Genomic DNA, 21,396 nt, shown 5'->3' with positions numbered 1-21,396 from the left:
TTAGGTCATTTTTGGGTGTACGTAAATGTTTGTTTACATTATAAATCGGAGGGATAATCATTAGGTGTAGCTTACTGTTTAATTCTTTAAAAATATTCACTATATATCCCCTAGCAGTTTACTGTAGGTCATGGTTTTTTTTCTTTAGTATTCACTAGATAGGCCGTAGCAGGAAAATAAGCACAAGATCTAGCTTCTACCATACATTTTTATTGTTTCTCATTGTTGAGTGTTGTTTCTGCCAACAAGTGTAGCTGTTAATCTTCTGTGGGAGTAGGTTTCCTTAAGTTTCTTGCAGTAAATCACATCTTAGTTAGATGGATAGGGACTGTGTCTGTTGTGTGTGGATGCAGGAGGAGTTGGCCACAGTTCAAACACAGCTGGAAGCATTGTTGGCCACAGTCACCAGACTCCAGAGTACTTTGTGGTGTGGTGGGGATGGGGTGCCTGGGGCAGCCTCTGCTGTACTAGATGTGCAAGGGGGGGGGGGGGGGAGATGTTGCAGCTCTCTGTCACTGAGCCGACCTCAGGTGCAACTAAGCTAGCCGGCCCATTCTCACCTCAGTGTGGGTGGCGGACTGTGTCACGTTCTCGAGCCTCAAGAAGGAAGGCTGCATGGGGGACGCAGGTTCCTGCCAAATCCCATGCACTTTTCTAATAGATTGTGTGCTATATGATGCTGGGAGGGGGGGTTGAGCTGGATCAGAATGCACCCTCTGCCACATTAGTGGGCACTCCTTCAGCAAGGTCCAGACAGGCACGTGGGGATAGGGGTTTGTTAGTTATTGGGAGCTCCAATGTTAGGCAGGTCATGAAGCCCCAGCTATGGTAGAGAAGAAGTCCAATGTTCACTCGGTGTGCTTGCTGGGGATGTCTTGTCCAGGATGTGGAAGAGGATCTTCCGGCGGCTATCGAGCATGCGGAGTGCAGCTAGCTGCAGATTGTTGCACATGTCGGCACCAACAATACCAGTCATCGGGTTTCCCAGGAAATCCTTGGGTCCTTTCAAAGTCTGGCAAAACTGGCGAAGGTGACCTCCATCTCTTGAGGAGTGGAAGCCAAGCTGACAATTTGCAGCATCTTACCCAGGGTGGACTGGGGTCTTCTGCTTTGGTGTCTAGTGGAGAATCTAAACCAGAGGCTATGTCGACTCTGTGACGAAAATGGTTGTAGATTCCTCAACCTACGCTATTGGGTGAAAGGTTGTAGGATGCCTGTCAATAGATCAGGGGTGCACTACACACAGGAAGCAGCTACATGGGTAGCACAGTACTTGTGGTGTGCACATGGTTTTTTTTTAGATTTGGTTCCTCCCCATGGGAAACAAACTGTTGGCCTGAAGAATTACCAGTTCATGACTCTGATGTGGGTGTGCCAACTCCTAAACAGGTCATTCCAAAGGATTTAAATATGCTAAATCTCATGTTAGTAAATTGTTGAAGTGTCTGTAGCGAGATACCCGAGTTACACTCTGAAATAAACAGTAGTAATGCCAATATTGTATTAGGTACTGAAATCTGGTTGAAACCCGACATAAATAGCAGTGAAATTTTGAAATTGGATTAAACAATGTTTAGGAAGAATAGAACTGATGCTATGGGAGGTGGTGCATTCATTGCAGTTAAAAGTTGTTTAAATGCAGTTGAGATCAATACTGGTTCAGACTGTGAAATAGTCCGGATAAAGCTGTCAATCAGACAAAGAGTGACCATTGTATTAGGATGTTTTTATAGACCACCAGCATCCGCAAAAAATGTCGCAGAATGTTTCAGAGAAAGTCTTGAGTACATAGGAAATAAATATCCAAATTATCCATTAGTTATAGGTGGAGTCTTTAATTTGGCGTCCATTGACTGGGAAAATTACAAGTTTATCACAGGGACAGAAGCAAAGACTTGTGTGAAGTTATTCTCGGAGTGCTCTCAACATATAACCTTGAACAATTGGTTAGAATACCAACTCAAGATGGGAACATATTAGATATCTTGGTGACAAACAGACCTGATCTTTTTGAGGAAGGTAATCTAGAAGAAGGTATTAGCAACCATAATGCATAATGTCGTTGTGGCTTCTATGACAGTGGAAGTCGGAAAAAAAAGAGAGAGAGAGAAAAGAAAAAAAAGTGTCATTAATGAATATCTTCATAGTCAACTCCAAGCATTCACCCTGGGACACAAAATATGTGCCTAGAAAACCATAGGGGAGGGAAAGGATCCACCTTGGTTCAACAAACATATTAGGAAGTCACTGAGAAAACAGAGAATTTTGCACAGTGAAGTGAAAACAGCTGTCAAAAGGCCAATGGGAGATTCTTCTAATGAATTTGAAAGCAATATTTTATCTGCAGATTCTTAAAATGACCCCAAAAAAATTTGGTCATCCGTAAAATCTATGAACGCTACAAATAATTCAATACCTTCCTTGCTGACAGTACAAGTAATGTAACGGATGATGATAAACAGAAGGCTGAAATTGTAAACCTAGATTTCAAAAACTCATTTACAGTAGAGGACTGCAACACCATTCCCCCTTTCAATTATCAAACAAATGCAAGGAAGGCTGACATAGTGTTTAGTGTGTGTGGGATTGTAAAACAGTTAAGATCCATATACGCCAGGAAGGCATCTGGCTCAGACGGTATCCCCATAAGATTTTATGTTGACTATGCTACAAATATACCACCATTCTTATCCACCATCTATCAGAGATCGTTGGAACAGTGGAAAGTTCCACAGGACTGGAAGAAAGCCCAGGTCATAGCAATCTATAAAAAGGGTAGAAAATTGGATGCACATAATTACTGGCCAATTTCACTGACATCGATTTGTTGTAGAATCATGGAACATATTTTCTGTTCAGACATAATCATTTTTCTAGACTTTGAGAAGCTCATTTGCAGAAACCAACATGGTTTTAGAAAACAACAGTCATGTGAGACCTGGCTGGCCCTCTTTGTGTGCGCTTACGTTCTATCAAATGACATATGCGGTTGGATAGAAAGTTTCCTAACAGACAGAGATCAGTATGTCATCTTCAATGGGGACACTTCAACAGAAACAAGCATGACATCAGGTGTGCCCCAGAGCAGTGTAATAGGTCTGCTGCTTTTTATGATTTACATAAATGATCTGGTTGACGGTAGTGACAGCAGCATTAGACTGTTTGCCGATGATACTGTAGTCTACAGGAAAGTAGTATCGCACAAAAGTTGTGAACAAATGAGGATTTGCAGAAAATAAATGCGTGGTGTAATGCCTGGCAATTACGTCTCAATATTAGTAAGTGTAACCTACTGCGTATAACAAAGCCAAAATCCTCATTAATGTACAAGTACAAAATAAATGCCCAGTTTTTGGAAGTGGTAACATCCATCAAGTATTTGGGTGTGACTGTTCAAAATGATCTCAAATGGAACAATCAGATTTACACACGTAACGGGTAAGGCGAACTCTAGATTGTGGGTTATTGGTAGAATCCTGAAGCGATGCAGTCCTTCAACAAAGGAAATGGCTTACAATACTGTAGTTCATCCCGTCTTAGAGTATTGTTCGTCTGACAAACTGCCTATTGGCTTCTGTCTCGGGTTCTTCGGCCGACGTTCATCTAATGATTTTACTGATGTTTCACCAGCACGAGTGGCTGGCATTGTTGGCAAAATTACTAGATGAACGTCGGCTGAAGAACCCGAGACAGAAGCCAATAGCCAGTTTGTCAACAAGTGGCCACGAAAGCCTTAACAATTTTGTATTGTTCATCTGTATGGGACCCTTACCAGTTGGGCCTGATTCAAGAGATTGAGAAGGTTCAAAGAAGAGCAGCAAGATTCATGACTGGTACATTTAGCCATCACGAGAGCATTACAAATCTCACAGAAAGTTTGAACTGGGACACACTTGCAGGTAGACAATGCACTAAAAGGAATGGGCTGCCCACTAAATTCAAAATTTGATTGTCGCTGAGGATGTAGAGCATTTATTATTACCACCAACTTTCAAATCGCACAATGATCACCATTCAAAGATAAGGGAAATTAGAGCTCATACTGAGGCATTCAGACAGTCATGTTTCCCTTGCGCAATCCACGAGTGGAACAGAGAGGGGGGAAATTTGACTGTGGCACGAATAGTGCCCTACGCCTCACACCGCTTGGTGGCTAGTGGATTATATACGTAGATACAGATGTAGAAAAATGAGTATTCATGTTAGCTGCATATTACGTACACCTGAACTGTCACATTCAGAGCAACACCGCAGTATACGACATGTTCCTAATGGTAAACATCTCATAAAAGAAATTTTGAGATGGTGTAAATGAAATAATTTAGTTACAGTAACTATCAGCACTTTGTTGTATGCTATAAATAATAATAATCTTTAGAATTACCTTTGTGTTTTTAGTAATGGTATGTGGAGTCATTATATGTGAAATGATTTTATGTTTTGCATTACACAGCCTTGCTCTCTGCGTACGAATGGCTAATATGTTGGTTGCTAGTAACAACAGAGGAAAAGCTGGATGCATTGCTAAAGAGTGGAGCTGATCCTTTCACTGCAAAGAACAATGCCCAAGTATTTCATGCTAGAACTCTTTCACTGGCATATGCAGAGGTAACTATACAAAGTTTTCTTTTTTCAAGTTATGTAGCACATACTAAAGGCCCCTGAAAATTCCACCCATGAGTGAATTCAAGTACCCTGAGTTATGTTTTCAGATCTACCAAGATATGCCAAGTTTGGACTTATAGAATTTGACTTAACTTCCATTTCAAATGATTTGTCAGTAGGTGGTAACTTGTAATCAGTATTTTCCTGCACAGGAAAATTTTGTTCCTGAATATATTTTGTGCATGTTGGAATATGGAGGTTGCACTGTAATTACAAACTGATGTGCTCAAAGCTTTCATTTTTTTTCCAGTACATGAAGGTAGTTGAAAAATTCTCAGAGTAGAATATCCCTGTACACTAACGCACTTGGTCCAGTGATGTTCAAATGCCATCATCTCATCTTGAAAACTGTTCAAATTGCCTTCATCTCATCTTGAAAACTAGATTCCTACAGGCCTGCAAATTACCCATCAACTTCAGCTGTCAGTTCTTCATTTGAAAAGAATTTTCACCTCAGGGTAGAGATGGGAGTATGATGGAGCCAAAACAGGCAATATGGTTGTGGCATCCATTCGTATATTAGTTTGTGTATTTTTGCTGTGACAGTGGCACTTACATTTGGGTGTGATCTAACTTGGTGAAATATGACTTTCCTCCTTACCAAACATGGGCTGTTTTCTTGTATCTTTTGCTATAGTTGGTCCAGGAGGTTAGTGCAGTATTGTTCTGTAACTGTTTGACCAGTGGGAAGTTGATGTGTCAGCGGAATCCCTTTTGCATCCCAAAAAACTGACACTTAACCTTTTCTGCCAACCGTATTGCCTTTGCATTTTTTCTTTTTTTTCCCCACTACTTTTTTGTCCTTGGGTGAAACCAAGTTTCACCTGTGGTCACAAACCAGTGCAAAAAATCTTATTGGTTGCTCTGAAAACAGGCCTTCCATTCAGAAGCATGTCGTATCCTTCAGTAAGAGTCAGAACACCCATCTAGCAGATAATTTTCTCCTATTCAGTTCCTCTACTAAAATGTGATGTATACTTTCAATAGGTAATCCTCTTTGACCATCTTACCCACTTTTGCAATAATTTCTGGAGTAGTGGCACATTTTGGCTGATCACTACATGGATCATCACCTAAGGTGTCTCCATCAAGTTTAAACTGAGAAACAGTTGAATATGAAGGAGCACAGTCCTCTAGTGTGTTCTGAAAATTGGCATGAATTTCCTATGTTTTCATAATGTTCTTTATGAAGCATTTAATCACTCTTCGAGTCTTGATTATTTCCATATTCGAAAACCATTACATGGGAACAACTACAAAGAGACATCCTCATCACAGATCACTACCCGATGCACGGATGCATCATGTGTTTGGAAGCCTTATTGTTGTAGCTCTGTTGGTGTTTCTATGAACTTTTCAGTTCTCTTATATTAATAAAAACTAGAATACATTGTTCTTCACAAACATTGTACTGAGCTTGACAAAAGCTGAAATATTGATGGACTGCATTCAAAATGATTCAAAACTGAACTGACCTCATATGGTCACTGCCACACCATTTATAGTAAGCACATCTACTATTTTACATTATCGAAAACATTGCATTGATAGATTGCAGCTAAAAAGTACAGTTTTGCAAGAAGTTACACACATATTGGAATATTGTACTTTATATAAAATTTGTTGTTACAATCTCAGTCCAGAATATATCACAATTTAATGTAAAAATACATTAAGTTACATTTCTTAACAATATTTCAACTAATGTTTTTAATTGCAGCTTAATTATGGCAAACAGTTATTGCAGGTATAATTTCAGTGTCAGTGTAAAAACTGTGAACTATTGCACATTACATTCTCGCTATGAGAAGACGTTTAGGTGTGGTTCCCAGAGCTACTGATATGATGACCATTACATAAATATTTTATGAACTGCTAATTTCATAATAAAATTGAATAATTAGCTGAAAGTTGCATAAACATGAAATAGGAGTGAAAAGTCAAGTTTTTACAGGTGTAAACAATGAATAAACAAAGCAGTAAATACACAAAATATGTAAGCAGGATACACAGTGATGGTATGGATTATGACAGTTTATCTGGTATCAGTCAGTACAGTAAGTGTTACGCTACTCTGCTACATTATGTACACTCCGAAGTACTTTGCATAAGAATTATGCAGAAGACCCTCTCAGGATATGCACAGAGCAGAGCATGTCATGTGTGACTGGTGTAAAACATTGTGTCCCCCCTCCCCTTCCCTACCTCCCCAGCACGGCTTACCAACACTGCACGTATCCTATCCCCATCAATTCCTTGTCTCTTCCCACAGGCAGCACAGCATTTTTCTCCTCCTCTGTGCTGCCAGCCTTCCCCTCCTCCCCCCTCCCCTGCACCATGCCTCCTCATTATCCGTACCACCCATCCCAGCAGATCACATCACATGCAGTCACTATTTCTGAGGAAGTACGTTGTCTGAAAGCTGAATCTTTGATTAATGTGTTCCAAATATAATGTAATTGGATTGATAAAAAATCTATTCACCATGCAGTGGCAGAACACACATGTAAAAGAAGGTTCTAATCAAGCAAGCTTTCGGAGCCGTGGCTCCTTCTTCAGGCAGAAGAGCTGAAGGGGAAGGAAATGGGCTGGAGAGGTATAGGAGGTATAGGGAAAGGAGTAGATATTGGAAAGATCACCCAGAACTGCAGGTCAGGGGAAGCTTACTGGACGGGATGAAAAGTAAGGACCTTCTCATCCCATCTGGTATGTCTCCCTGACATGCAATTCTGAGTGACTTTTCTGAAATCTATTCCTTCTCCTAGACCTCTCCAGTTCTTTTCCTTCACCCCTATTCATTTCCCAACCCTCCTGCCTGAAGGAACCACTGGCTCTGAAAGCTGCCTAGTTATAACCTGCTTTTACGTGTGCTTTCTGCTGCTGCTTAGTGAGTAGATTTTTTTATCTATCCAATTACACTATACTATCAAAAGGTGATTTGTTTCTATATTGCTATTATTCCATTTGGGACTTTCAAGAGTTAAATAGGTAGCAGACTTGATTAAACATAAACTTGTGTGTTGTTTAATTCACAACAGTAATAATAATAATCATAACCTCCTGTTAAATACATTGACTGATCACAGACTTTTAATGTCTGGCTTCTCTGAAGTTTTCATCACACTTTCACCAAGTTCCAATACTCATCACATATACACTAGAAATGTCACATTATAGTGTGTCCCATTTTTTTATTGTCTTGTTAGGTAGATGAAAGGCCATGTTGTCATGTTATACCTGGAGTAGTTTATATATTCCTTGTCATTAAAGTGAGAAACTAGGGGACATACATAGGGTAACGTGCATAGGGTGAATGGGCATAGGCAGAGGGTGTATACTGGCAACTCGCAATATCCTGTTGCAGAGCATACTCTACAACATGACATTCGTGATCTCAGCACTTGTTCCACCACACGCACCATCTGGATTCTTCCCCCAGACACCTGTTATTATTGCTGATTTTTTGGGTCATTTTCGTCTGGTACCATACTTGGTGAATAAGAGTCTTATGAAAGGACCTTTGTGTGCTCAACTCCCTACCATGTTGGGTTGTGTGAGGCTGCACTACGAACTGCATGAAGATTCCTGGACCAATTGCACCTCACGCGAGGGTACAGCAAATCTTGGAGCTGCACTCATCCACATGCTGCACACACAAACGCGTCATGCGAGAAGACATGACTTTCTCCGGTGTGTGTTGTGACAGAAATTTCAGAGTTGAATGCACAGAGGTTGACACTTAGGGCTCAAATTGAGAAACATTCAGAAATATGGCACGAATAATACAACACAATGACCTATCCGTGAGAACAAAATCGGCTCATGTGAAACAGCACAGCAGGTGTGTATAGCCTTGCAGTGGGCATGCTGGAAATTATGACAGTTATACAACAAAGCAGTCACTATGCAGATTGAAGAGTCCCCCCGCCCCTCCTCCCCTGGCCACCCTTCCTCACCTGAGACAGACCAGGGGGCAGATAATGACCTTGGCCAGCTGTTACTGAAGGATTTTCCAGCACTGACTGACTCAATGCTCACAATGCAGAAGCATTGTCATTCTACTCTCCATCACATCAAACTATTCCAGGACTGCTGGTGATTAGTAGACCTCTATGCCTGCCTCTGGGAAAACTGCATACTTCTCAGCAAGAGTTTGATAGAATGATTAGTGATGGTTCTGTTTTTTGCTGTTGAGAGTGCTAGGTCTCCTCTCTTACAGATGGTCATAAATAAAACATGGAAAATGGAAAATCTGTGGGAATTACAGAACTTTGAACTCTTGTACAGTCCCTGATACATACTCTATCCCTAATGTATCTGATTTTAGCAGTAACTTGGGTACATGTTTTTTTTTACTGTCTTGACTGTGCTACAGCTTTTCCACAGTTTCCTATGGCCCTCAAAGAGAAAATGAATACTGCTATTACTACACTTTCTGGTTCATTCAAACAAAATGTTATGTTTTTGGACTGCATAACACTGCAACAGTTCAAGCACAAAGTTCTTTAGGGTTTTCCATTCGTTTTTGGCTGTGCTGACATCATATTACTTTTCTTTACTGCATATAAGAACCATCTGAAACATGTACGTGCTGTGTTCTGAAGCTTGGAGGACTATGGTATTGTGATTAAGCACTGACAAGTGTACTTCCATTAAGAAAAAAGTTCCTTCCTTAGGCTATAGAGTGTCTCATAAAGGCATTTCTCCTGTGCCTGATAAGGTTTGTGATTTTCAAAACATGCTCGTCCCTGAGACTTTGAAAGGACTCTACCATTTCTTAGGCATATTAAATTACACCTTATCGAGCTGGATGAAGTACAAGTATGTCTTAACAGTCTCCTAAAAGGAAATAACACTTCTGGTATCAGGAAGATTTCTTGGAATGTTAGGGCTGTTAAAGTCTTGGAGCACTTACAATCAAAAATTGGTCATGCTTCGTTCATGGCTCACACCATTGCTTATGCTTCCATTGCTCATTTTGTCGATGTAAGTCAAGTCACTGTGGGTGCTATGTTTCAGAAATATATTTTTCAGGCATGGCAACCTCTGGCTTTCTTCTCTAGAAATTTGTCAAAGCAGCAACAATTTTGGAGTGCTTTTGACAGAGAACTGCTAGCCATCTTTCTTGCTGTAAAGCATTTTCATCCTTGACTTGAAGACAGACTATTACTATGTACGCTGACCGCAAACCGTTAACCACCATTTTCAAACATTCTCCATAACAGGTATGCTAGGTTGATTTAATAGCTCAATTTTCTACAGACATTCAGCATATTTCTGAGCAGGACAGAGTGGTGGCACATTGTTTGTTGCACAACTGTGTGGTGATTACTGTCATTGATATGGTAACAGTGGCTGCATATTGGGACACAGAACCACTCCTCATCCAATATCAGGTGCATCCAGAATCAATTGGTTTACTTCTAAAACACTTGTCCCCAATTAGTTCCGCAAATGGTATTTGGTGTGATACTTCTGGACTAAAAATACATCGATTTATCCATGAAAACTGATATTGGAGTGATTTTAATTCATTTCACTTTTTGGCTCAACAAGGGTTAATTACAGGTAAAGTTGTCTAGCCTGGGATATGGAAGTGTTGCCACAGTTGGATGATGGTATGCATCTAATGCCAAATGTCACAATTAATAGACCTATGGCTGTTCCTGTTGCTGATTTCCTCATCCATTCTGAGGAATTTTTCTCATTGGCACATCAACATTGTTGACTGCCTCTCCCATTATAAAGGATACTGTTTTTTGGTCACAATGACAGACTGATTTACTAATTGGTCAGAGGCTGTACCTGGTCATGATATTACTACAACATCTATCTCGCATTTTGGTATCTGTGTGGTTTGCCTGTTTTGTATCCTGCAAGTCATTATGTCAGATAGGTGATGCCAATTTGAATGGCAGTTATTAACAGAACTATTTTGTATTTGTGGTTGCAAGCATATCTGTACTATGATTGCCACCCCTCCAGTAACAGGATGGTAGAAAGTATGCACCAGACCTTAAAGACAGGGTTCACATGATGTCCAGAATATTGGATCTTTGCACTCCTTTAGTTTTATTGGGATTGCATACTAGTATTAAGGAGTACATGTAATGTTCACCTGCAAAGCTGATTTACCTGTACAGTGAATCGATAAATGGAACTGGTAGTTTTTTTTTTTCCTTGCAATCTGGGGATTTTGTTGATTTTTTTTAAAAACAACTACTATATCTTATGCAAAGTCTGGTTCCCAAAAGCCCTCGTAGACACAGGACCAAAACTGTTTTCATACATTAGGGCTTGAAGATATGTCACTATGTCTGCTTACATGACAGACCAGCCCTTGCCCCTCAATATTGTGGACCTTTCAGGGTCCTATAGCATGGCAACAAGGTATTTATGATCTATAGAAATGGTAAACCAGATGCAGTCTCAACTGATTGGTTAAAACTACTGGGATGGTTCCTTTGAAAGGGCACTGCCAATTTCCTTCCCTAACCTGAGCTTGCGCTCCATCTCTAATGACCTCGTTGTCGACAGGACGTTAAACAACACTAACCTAACCTAACCTAACCTTAAAACTACCCTGTTGTGACAGCAATTTGGCAACTGTTCTCATGTCCAACAAGGACAGCAATAGCGTGCTTCAAACTCCAAATGTAAGTCTACCTCATGTCACTCAAAGTCATTCCGGTAGAAATGTTGTATGTCAGTATCCAGGGGTACCAGGGGCTCCTGATTTCACAAAGATTTCTTGAAATTTGTAATTTTCATTTTGTTCCTACATGTATTGTTAGAATGAGCTTCAGCTCTCCCAAAAATGGGGAGGAGCTAACTGGCAGAGTTTATTTGAATCAAGTTATGAACTTAGTATAGAATGTGATATCTATTTGTAAGGAATGAGTTTTTTTGGATACTGTTTTGTGATGTATGCTTATTTTATGTGATCTCAAGAAAGTATATAATAAATTGAAGAAAAGTTCAGTATATTTATTATTGTTTATTTAGTGGTATTACATAGAATACCTAAACATTCATAAAATAATGTATAGCTAATAGCTAGTAATATATATGCAGATTGTAATGCAAAAAACTGAGTGTGAGCCACATTTTAACATATATAGGGTGAGCCAAATATGACTTTATGACTTTGGAATGATATAGGATTTTATTGAAATAACTTACAGAATTGGTAACTGGGTCATTTTGTAGCAAACAACCTCAAATTTCACATGAAAATGTCAAGTATCATTTTGTTTTGATGTAAGTACCAGTTATGATGTGGCAAACATGTCACAAGAAATCAAGTTCTTTTCAAACTCATTGCAGCAAATTGGGCATAACTTGTGCAACAGCACCATAGATTTGGTTTTTCAAGTCAGCTAAACTGTTTGGTTGGGGAGTCTCATGAGATGCACATCATGGTTGATTTTTGTGGACTGCAGGCAAAGCTCTCCCTAACCTGTTACACATAATCATCAACACACAAGCAACCTGATGGTTTTATCATGTCACAGTGAACAACCCATCTCAATAAAGTTCATGGGTCAAGAGTAAACTGTAGGCCTGCTTGGAGGTTCTTTAGCATATTCAGTGTGAAATTTACAGTGAATAGTTGTTGCACAGTTCATTTCATGAAACCAGAACACACAGGAAGTACACTTCGCACCAGTGAAAGTAGCTGTTTTAACTGTGCACTACGCTGGCACTCTTGGTGGCAGAATGAGGTAGTGATGCACTATGTGAATCAAACTTGAGGTTGTTTGTTACAAAATGACACATCTGCTGATTCTGTAAGTTATCCCAGTAAATTTCTATGTCATTCCCAAGTTGTAAAGCCCTTTTTGACTCAGCCTGCATATCAACATGAAGATAATAGTAACAAAATATACACACAGTTATATACAGCATATACATCTGATTTTGATGAAAGCTCCTTTAATTGAATTTTCATCTGAAAAGTTTGATTCAGATATTGATGCATATAAAAAGAAAACTGAACTTAAAGCTAAACAACTTATCTAGTAGAGCACTTGCCCATGAAAGGCAAAGGTCCCGAGTTTGAGTGTCGGTCCGGCACACAGTTTTAATCTGCCAGGAAGTTTCATATCAGCGAACACTCCGCTGCAGAGTGAAAATTTCATTCTGGAAACTAATCTACCATTTGTTTGTAAATCATTGTGGAAGTGTAGTAAGTCACTTTTAAATTTATATATAGTGGAGTCATGATCTGCTAGGGTTCTTGAATATTGGATTTTCTTCCTTTGCAGTCTTTATGTCCATTCTTATTATTAAAATGACTACACTGAAGAGCCAAAGAAACTGGTACACCTGTCTAAAATCGCGTAGGGCCCCCCACGAACATTCACGAGTGCTGCAACACGATGTGTCGTGGACATGACTAATGTCTGAAGTACTGCTGGAGGGAATTGACACCATGAATCCTGCAGGGCTGTCCTTAAATCCGTAAGAGTAAGAGGGGATGGAGATCTCTCCTGAATAGCACGTTGCAAGGCATCGCAGATATGTTCAATAATGTTCATGTGTGGGGAGTTTGGTGGCCAGCGGAAGTGTTTAAACTCAGAAGAGTATTCCTGGAGCCACTCTATAGCAAATCTGGATGTGTGGGGTGTCACATTGCCCTGCTGGAATTGCCTAAGTTCATGGGAATGCACAATGGATATGGATGGATGCAGGTGATCAGACAGGATGCTTACGCATACGTACATGTCACCTATCAGTGTCGTATCTAGACATATCAGCGGTCCCATATCGCTACAACAGCACATGCTCAACACCATTACAGGGCCTTGAACAGTCCTCTGCTGACATGCAGGGCCCAATGGATTCATGTGGTTGTCTCCATACCCGTACACATCCATCCACCCAATACAATTTGAAACAAGGCTTGTCCAGCCAGGAACATGTTTCCAGTCATCAACAGTCCAATGTTGGTGTTGGTGGGCCCAGGCGAAGCATAAAGCTTTGTGCCATGCAGTCATCAAGGGTACACGAGCAGGCCTTTGGCTCTGAAAGCCCATATGAATCATGTTTCATTGAATGGTTCACATGCTGACACTTGTTGATGACACAGCATTGACATCTGCAGCAATTTGAGGAAGGGTTGCACTTCTGTCATGTTGAATGATTCTCTTCAGTTGTTGTTGGTCTTGTTTTTGCAGAATGTTTTTCCGGCCACAGCGATGTTGGAGATTTGATGTTTTACTGGAGTCCTGATATTCATGGTACACTCATGAAATGGTCGTACGAGAAAATCCCCACTTCACCACTACCTCAGAGATGCTGTGCCCCATCACTCATGCGATGACTATAACACCACATTCAAACTCTCTTAAATCTTGATAACCAGCCATTGTAGCAGCAGTAATCGATTTAACAACACTTGTTGTCTTATATAAGTGTTGTTGACCGCAGCACCATATTCTACCTGTTTATGTACCTATATATTTGAATACACTTGCCTATACCAATTTTTGACCGAACTCTTATGGGACTTGTCAGCTTAGTCTGGTGCAATTAATGAGTGAATAGGCAAATATCTATTAGGAACACTACGAATGTAGGTTGTGAACAGTTGGAGATGTGGGTCTCATGGGAAGTGTGCAAGGGATAAGTCTCGGCAGTCGCACTATCCTCTGTGCCCTCAGTCGCTCAGCTGGATAGAGCATCTGCCATGTAAGCAGGAGATCCCAGGTTCGAGTCCTGGTTGGGGCACACATTTTCAGCTGTCCCCATTGACGTATATTAACAATGTCTGTCGGTAGCTAAGGGTTTTGATTTAATTATCATTAATACATGTGAGTTTAATTATGAGTATCACAGTTAACATATAAGTATGTATCTCCAAAATATGGTTTTTCTTCTCCTTCATTTTATTATTGACTGTAAAATACTTTACAGCCAAGTTTTGCCTCTAACCCACATAGTTAACTTGATGTACAAAATGAAAGTATAACATATAAACTTAAACATGAAAGTACAAGTAATATTGTATAGACAGCTGTGAATTCTCACAAACTTTTGGCCAAGTCCTGAACAAGCAACATTGCCTTGTTTCTCAACTGTAATCTTTGTGTGAATCTTGGTATCAGAATACAATGGCTTAATGCAAAATAACAATACCTGTTTGGTAAAATTGAAAATATTGTGACAATTAATTTACACCCCTTATTGTTAATGATAGAAAATTTGTAAGTACAGCTCCACAGCAGTTTCAAATCCTCCTGACAAAATGTGCTTCTATATATAATGTTGCACTAAATTTCTGACTTTTCATAAAATCACTTCATAAGCGTAAAACTTTTAGCATTGTACCAGATGCTACAATTCCCCAACCTTTTCTACTTCAAAAACAATTTCTGACTTCATTTCATTTTCAACAACACTCCATTCCCTTTTTATACAAATTTCTTTCAGATAGTCTACAACTATTTCAAGAAACTCTCAGTGGGTACTTCTTTGTTGTCAGGAACATATTTTTGTAATAAAGAATTTTCACAATTAATCATTTTACTATTTTCATTATGATATACTAAAACATGTTTTATCACAGAATAATTAGATGCAGCCAACATACCTTTCTTAGAGCTGTCAGAATCACAGTGAAGACATTACAAACCTTCTTCTCATTCCCTGCTACAAACACATATGATGTGGCACAACTGAGCATGATGCACCACAACTCAGAATACAATTCTATAACACGACAACCTCTCATCTTAATCATCATCTTCAGAACATTACATTATAACATATATCCCATCAAGATCTCATCATAACACAAAGAAAATCCCAACATTTTATCATCACAGTATATACAGATCAACCTAAACATAACTGCATAATACTCATAGTCAACTCCAACAATACAATATAATTCTCAACTTATTATATCCACATCGAAAGAAGGTTCTGGCCATAGGGTATCTATTCTCAGCTTATAACCATACAGCTCACATTCAAAACTTTCAACATCTTCCTCAAATACTTTTCAAAGTTAATCCAGTATTAATCAGTGAATCAAAGTTGGAACCAGTGAGCTTATATAAATACCTGGGTACAACAGTATGTAGGCATATGAACAGGATTTATCATAGAATCTGGCATTCCAGCAGGAGATGCTGCAGTTGGAAATTGTAACTGTGTGAGAGGTATGCTTGCTTTTGTGTGTGTGTGTGTGTGTGTGTGTGTGTGTGTGTGTGTGTGTGTGTGTGTGTGTGTGTGTGCCTTTTATAACAAAAGCTGTGGCCGAAAACTATGAGTGAATGTCTTTTAATTGTGCCTGTCTGCAACTTGATGTGTCTTTTTTATGGTAAGTAGCAATCTGTCATTTCCTACATTGTGGTTATCACATAGTCTGTCATGGCTAAAACAGGTGACAGAATTTGCAGAACACCAGGCATATGCAATCAGTCTACAAAGGAGACTGCATACAAAACATGCAAGTAACCTGTCCTAGAATTGCTAAAGTGTGTGGTATCTACACCTTACAGGACTAACAGGCGATACTGTATGCATACAAAGAAAGTCAGCATGAATGTTCACTGGTTTGTTTGACTTAAGGGAGAGAGTCATGAAACACTGAAGGTAGATACAAACTGTCCTGTGAAAGCCTACTTAGAAAGTTTCTAGACCAACTATAAGTGAAGAATCTAGGAATGTATTACAAGCTTATATGAATTACTCCAATGAAGATTGTGAAAATAAGTTTAGTATAATTACAGCATTCACAGATGCATTTAAACAATTGGAACAGAATAAAGTCCTGTTGTGTATATGAAATTTCTAATTTTGGTGCACAGTTTGTCAGCCTTTGTGCTAAAGTTTAAGTTTTGACCCAACAGAACACCAGTTCCTGCACATCTAGAATACCAGAGTTAATTTGCATACCCACAAATTGTAAACAAAAATCTTTAAGATTTGTTTCACAGATGGTAGTCTGCTTCCAGTTATACCCAAGTAAATAAATTTTCTTCAATAAATGAACTAAATGTACGAGTGCTACATTACCATGTCAGTGAAAGGTTGGGCTGAAAAAGGGGTACAGTTTGGCCCACTCTGCTCTCTCCCCACCTGTCCTGTATTCACTGACCTGTCAAGCCACCAAACCAGTGTGATCTGTGGCATGAAAACACAGTCATTTAAGGAGACTAAATGTCATGTCACGTAAGGAGACTAAAAGTAAATAAACTGCCTGCTTTGGGTAAGGAATGAATTTGTCATGCAGAAGTAATATTTTGCAAATTTGAAGGTTTTATTTTTATGGATATTCCAGTTTTGAAGGGTCAGAGGCTCAATAAAAAGAATATTCTTTTATGCACTTTGACCAGTTTTTGTCCTTGTTTTCACAGAACCAGGAGTAATTGTCTCTGTGCCTTCACCTGCTTAGGCAGATCTTCCTACCTCATTCTCAAGTTCACTAATTTCCACCTCAAACTGGTCAATCTGCCTCTTCTCAATAGTGCAGTAAGTCCCGAATGTCTCATCTTCAAGTCTCACATCCTCTCAACATGCTCAGTTATATACCCTTCTAACTTTCATCAGAGAAACATCCACTCCAAGCGTTTTTCCCTAATTTTAGCTCCAGAAACAAGAATAGTTCTCATTTTCCTACAGCAGTTGCTATTACGGCCCTGACCTCATCAATATAGCCTTTGTGCCTATTTGGACCACTGCACGCTTCTCTAATGTACACATAGTTCTCACTCAGAATCCCTTCCCAATTTCCCTTCACAGTAATTGTGTCATGGTTCTATTTCTGTGTCAGCAGTAGAAGGTGGTGCAAGTTTGTCCGCCCATGATTTGGCCAGCACTGCTGACAGGTGTGTTTAGGAGCACCCACATGCTCCGTGCAGTCACACACTTGCACACTGTGATGCGGTATTGCCAAATGCACTCCCAGCAACTGCAGGAAGCAGCTGATGGCAGTGTGCAGTTTCGTTTTTGATCGTGCTATCTCAGGCCGGACGATATCTCTCCAGCTCTGTGGTCCTTGCTATTCAAAGCTCTTTTGTCAGCAGCACACACCAGGACAGCAGATGCTGCTTGAGTAGGTCAGTGTCAGCTGTGGATTCTCCTTCAGCACTTAAAACATATCCCCAAAATTTGTTCTTGAGATTTGCTATCTAAAATATACACTAATTTCTGCATTTAAGAGACTGAAGGCAATGGTTTCACTGTCAGTTAACTCAGTCTGCAGGCTGGAAAAGGCCCAGCACCTGAGGATATGGCATAACCTGCAAAGTTCATGTGATATTGAATTATAATAATGATAATTCTTACTAACTTGTCTCCATACTAGCATCACAGATTTCTTTATTTCATCATCATCATCATCATCATCATTTAAGACTGATTATGCCTTTCAGCGTTCAGTCTGGAGCATAGCCCCCCTTATACAGTTCCTCCATGATCCCCTATTCAGTGCTAACATTGGTGCCTCTTCTGATGTTAAACCTATTACTTCAGAATCATTCTTAACCGAATCCAGGTACCTTCTCCTCGGTCTGCCCCGACTCCTCCTACCCTCTACTGCTGAAACCATGAGTCTCTTGGGTAACCTTGCTTCTCCCATGCGTGTAACATGACCCCACCATCTAAGCCTGTTTGCCCTGACTGCTACATCTACAGAGTTCATTCCCAGTTTTTCTTTGATTTCCTCATTGTGGACACCCTCCTGCCATTGTTCCCATCTACTAGTACCTGCAATCATCCTAGCTACTTTCATATCCGTAACCTCAACCTTGTTGATAAGGTAACCTGAATCCACCCAGCTTTCGCTCCCATACAACAAAGTTGGTTGAAAGATCGAACGGTGCACAGATAACTTAGTCTTGGTACTGACTTCCTTCTTGCAGAAGAGAGTAGATCGTAGCTGAGTGCTCACTGCATTAGCTTTGCTACACCTCGCTTCCAGTTCTTTCACTATGTTGCCATCCTGTGAGAATATGCATCCTAAGTACTTGAAACCGTCCACCTGTTCTAACTTTGTTCCTCCTATTAGGCACTCAATCTGTTTATTTCTCTTTCCCACTGACATTACTTTCGTTTTGGAGATGCTAATCTTCATACCATAGTCCTTACATTTCTGATCTAGCTCTGAAATATTACTTTACAAACTTTCAATCGAATCTGCCATCACAACTAAGTCATCCGCATATGCAAGACTGCTTATTTTGTGTTCACATACCATAGTCCTTACATTTCTGATCTAGCTCTGAAATATTACTTTACAAACTTTCAATCGAATCTACCATCACAACTAAGTCATCCGCATATGCAAGACTGCTTATTTTGTGTTCACATATCTTAATCTCACCCAGCCAGTCTATTGTTTTCAACATATGATCCATAAATAATATGAACAACAGTGGAGACAGGTTGCAGCCTTGTCTTACCCCTGAAACTACTCTGAACCATGAACTCAATTTACCGTCAACTCTAACTGCTGCCTGACTATCCATGTAAAGACCTTTAATTGCTTGCAAAAGTTTGCCTCCTATTCTATAATCTTGTAGAACAGACAATAACTTCCTCCTAGGAACCCGGTCATATGCCTTTTCTAGATCTATAAAGCATAGATACAATTCCCTGTTCCACTCATAAGACTTCTCCATTATTTGCCGTAAGCTAAAGATCTGGTGCTGACAACCTCTAAGAGGCCTAAACCCACACTGATTTTCATCCAATTGGTCCTCAACTAATACTCGCACTTTCCTTTCAACAATACCTGAGAAGATTTTACCCACAACGCTGATTAAAGAGATACCTCTGTAGTTGTTACAATCTTTTCTGTTTCCATGTTTAAAGATTGGTGTGATTACTGCTTTTGTCCAGTCTGATGAACCTGTCCCGACTCCCAGGCCATTTCAGTTATCCTGTGTAGCCATTTAAGACCTGACATTCCACTGTATTTGATGAGTTCCCACTTAATTTCATCCACCCCAGCCGCTTTATTGCACTGCAATCTATTGACCATTTTTTCCACTTCCTCAAATGTGTTCCTATTTCCATCATCATTCCTATCCCATTCTACCTCGAAATCTGAAACATTACTGATCGTATTTTCACCTACATTGAGCAACTCTTCAAAATATTCCCTCCATCTGCCCAAGGCATCCACTGGATTCACCAGCAGTTTTCCTGACCTGTCCAAAATGCTTGTCATTTCCTTCTTACCTCCCTTTCGAAGACTGCTAATTACACTCCAGAATGGTTTTCCAGCAGCTTGACCCATAGTCTCCAACCTGTTTCCAAAGTCTTCCCACGATTTCTTCTTGGATGCTGCAATTATCTGTTTGGCTTTGTTTCTTTCTTCAACATAACTTTCTCTGTCTACCTGGGTTCTGGTATGTAGCCATTTTTGATATGCCTTCTTTTTCCTTTTACAGGCTGCCTTGACTGTATCATTCCACCAAGCTGTTTTCTTCATCCTACTTTTACACACTACTGTTCCAAGACATTCTTTAGCCACTTCTAGTGCTGTGTCCCTGTACCTTGGCCATTCCTTTTCCAATGACTGTAATTGACTACATTCAACTAACTGGTACCTTTCTGAGATTGCTGTTATGTACTTGTGCCTGATTTCCTTATCCTGAAGTTTCTCCAGTCTTATCCTCCTACATATGGACCTGACCTCTTGCACTTTTGGCCTCACAATCCCAATTTCACTGCAGATTAAATAATGATCAGTGTCATCAAAGAATCCCCTGAATACACGTGTGTCCCTCACAGCCTTCCTGAATTCCTGATCTGTTATTATATAGTCAATGACAGATCTGGTTCCCCTGCCTTCCCAAGTATACCGGTGAATGTTCTTATGTTTAAAAAGGGAGTTTGTGATTACTAAGCCCATACTGGCACAGAAATCCAAGAGTTGTTTCCCGTTCCTGTTGGCCTCCATATACTCTCCAAATTTACCCATAACCTTTTCATACCCTTCTGTTCAATTTCCAATCCTGGCGTTAAAATCACCCATGAGCAGAACACTGTCCTTGTCCTTTACTCTAACAACTACATCACTGAGTGCCTCATAAAAACTATCCATCTTATCTTGATCTGTCCCTTCACAATGCGAATATACTGACACAATCCTGATTTTCTTGCTAGACACTGTCAAATCTATCCACATCAGTCGTTCGTTTACATACCTTATTGCAACTACGCTGGGTTCCATTTCTTTCCTGATGTAAAGCCCTACACCCCATTGTGCTATTCCTGCTTTGACTCCTGACAGGTAGACCTTGTATTCTCCCACTTCCTCTTCTTTCTCACCCCTTATCCAGATGTCACTAACAGCTAAAACGTCCAGCCCCATCTTACTTGTAGCCTCTGCCAGCTCTACCTTCTTCCCAGAGTAGCCCCCATTGATATTAATAGCTCCCCATCTCATTACCATTTGTTTGCCAAGTCGTATCTTAGGAGTCCCTGGTTTGTCAATTAGAGGTGGGACTCCATCACCTCCAAAGGTCCGAGGCATTTTGCTCTGATTGTTGCCAGCATCATATTTAAAGTACCAGGGAAGCAGGTTGCTAGCCTTACTTGCCCCGAGTCCCATTGGGTTTTACCCCTAACGGCTGAGGGACTAACCGGTGGATTTGATAGTCTTTGCCGTATGAGCACAAAGGTGACCACGACTCAGAATATGTCCGAGATGCCCAGCCTTATTCCAAAGTAACTGGTATCCCGACTGTCGGGACCACTTACTTGGCCACT

General features: G+C 40.1%; 1 protein-coding gene and 1 non-coding gene across 7 annotated transcripts in view; both read left to right on the top strand.

Annotated features, from left to right (window-relative positions):
* LOC124795360 (peroxisomal acyl-coenzyme A oxidase 3-like) overlaps positions 1-21,396 on the top strand; it is a 251,233-nt gene that overhangs the window by 170,135 nt on the left and 59,702 nt on the right. For all 6 annotated transcript variants that reach the window (XM_047259361.1, XM_047259357.1, XM_047259359.1 and 3 more), the window contains one exon: positions 4,454-4,608. In XM_047259361.1, coding sequence (XP_047115317.1) covers positions 4,454-4,608 — 155 coding nt within the window. The remainder of the gene's footprint in view (positions 1-4,453; positions 4,609-21,396) is intronic.
* On the top strand, positions 14,323-14,397 carry Trnat-ugu. The gene has a single exon. It is a non-coding gene; the product is annotated as a tRNA-Thr (tRNA).

This window comes from Schistocerca piceifrons, chromosome 4 (genome assembly GCF_021461385.2).
Source record: "Schistocerca piceifrons isolate TAMUIC-IGC-003096 chromosome 4, iqSchPice1.1, whole genome shotgun sequence".
Taxonomy (NCBI): Eukaryota; Metazoa; Arthropoda; class Insecta; order Orthoptera; family Acrididae; genus Schistocerca; species Schistocerca piceifrons.
Note: the sequence above shows the minus strand (reverse complement) of the source record. Positions and strands in the feature narration are given on the sequence as shown.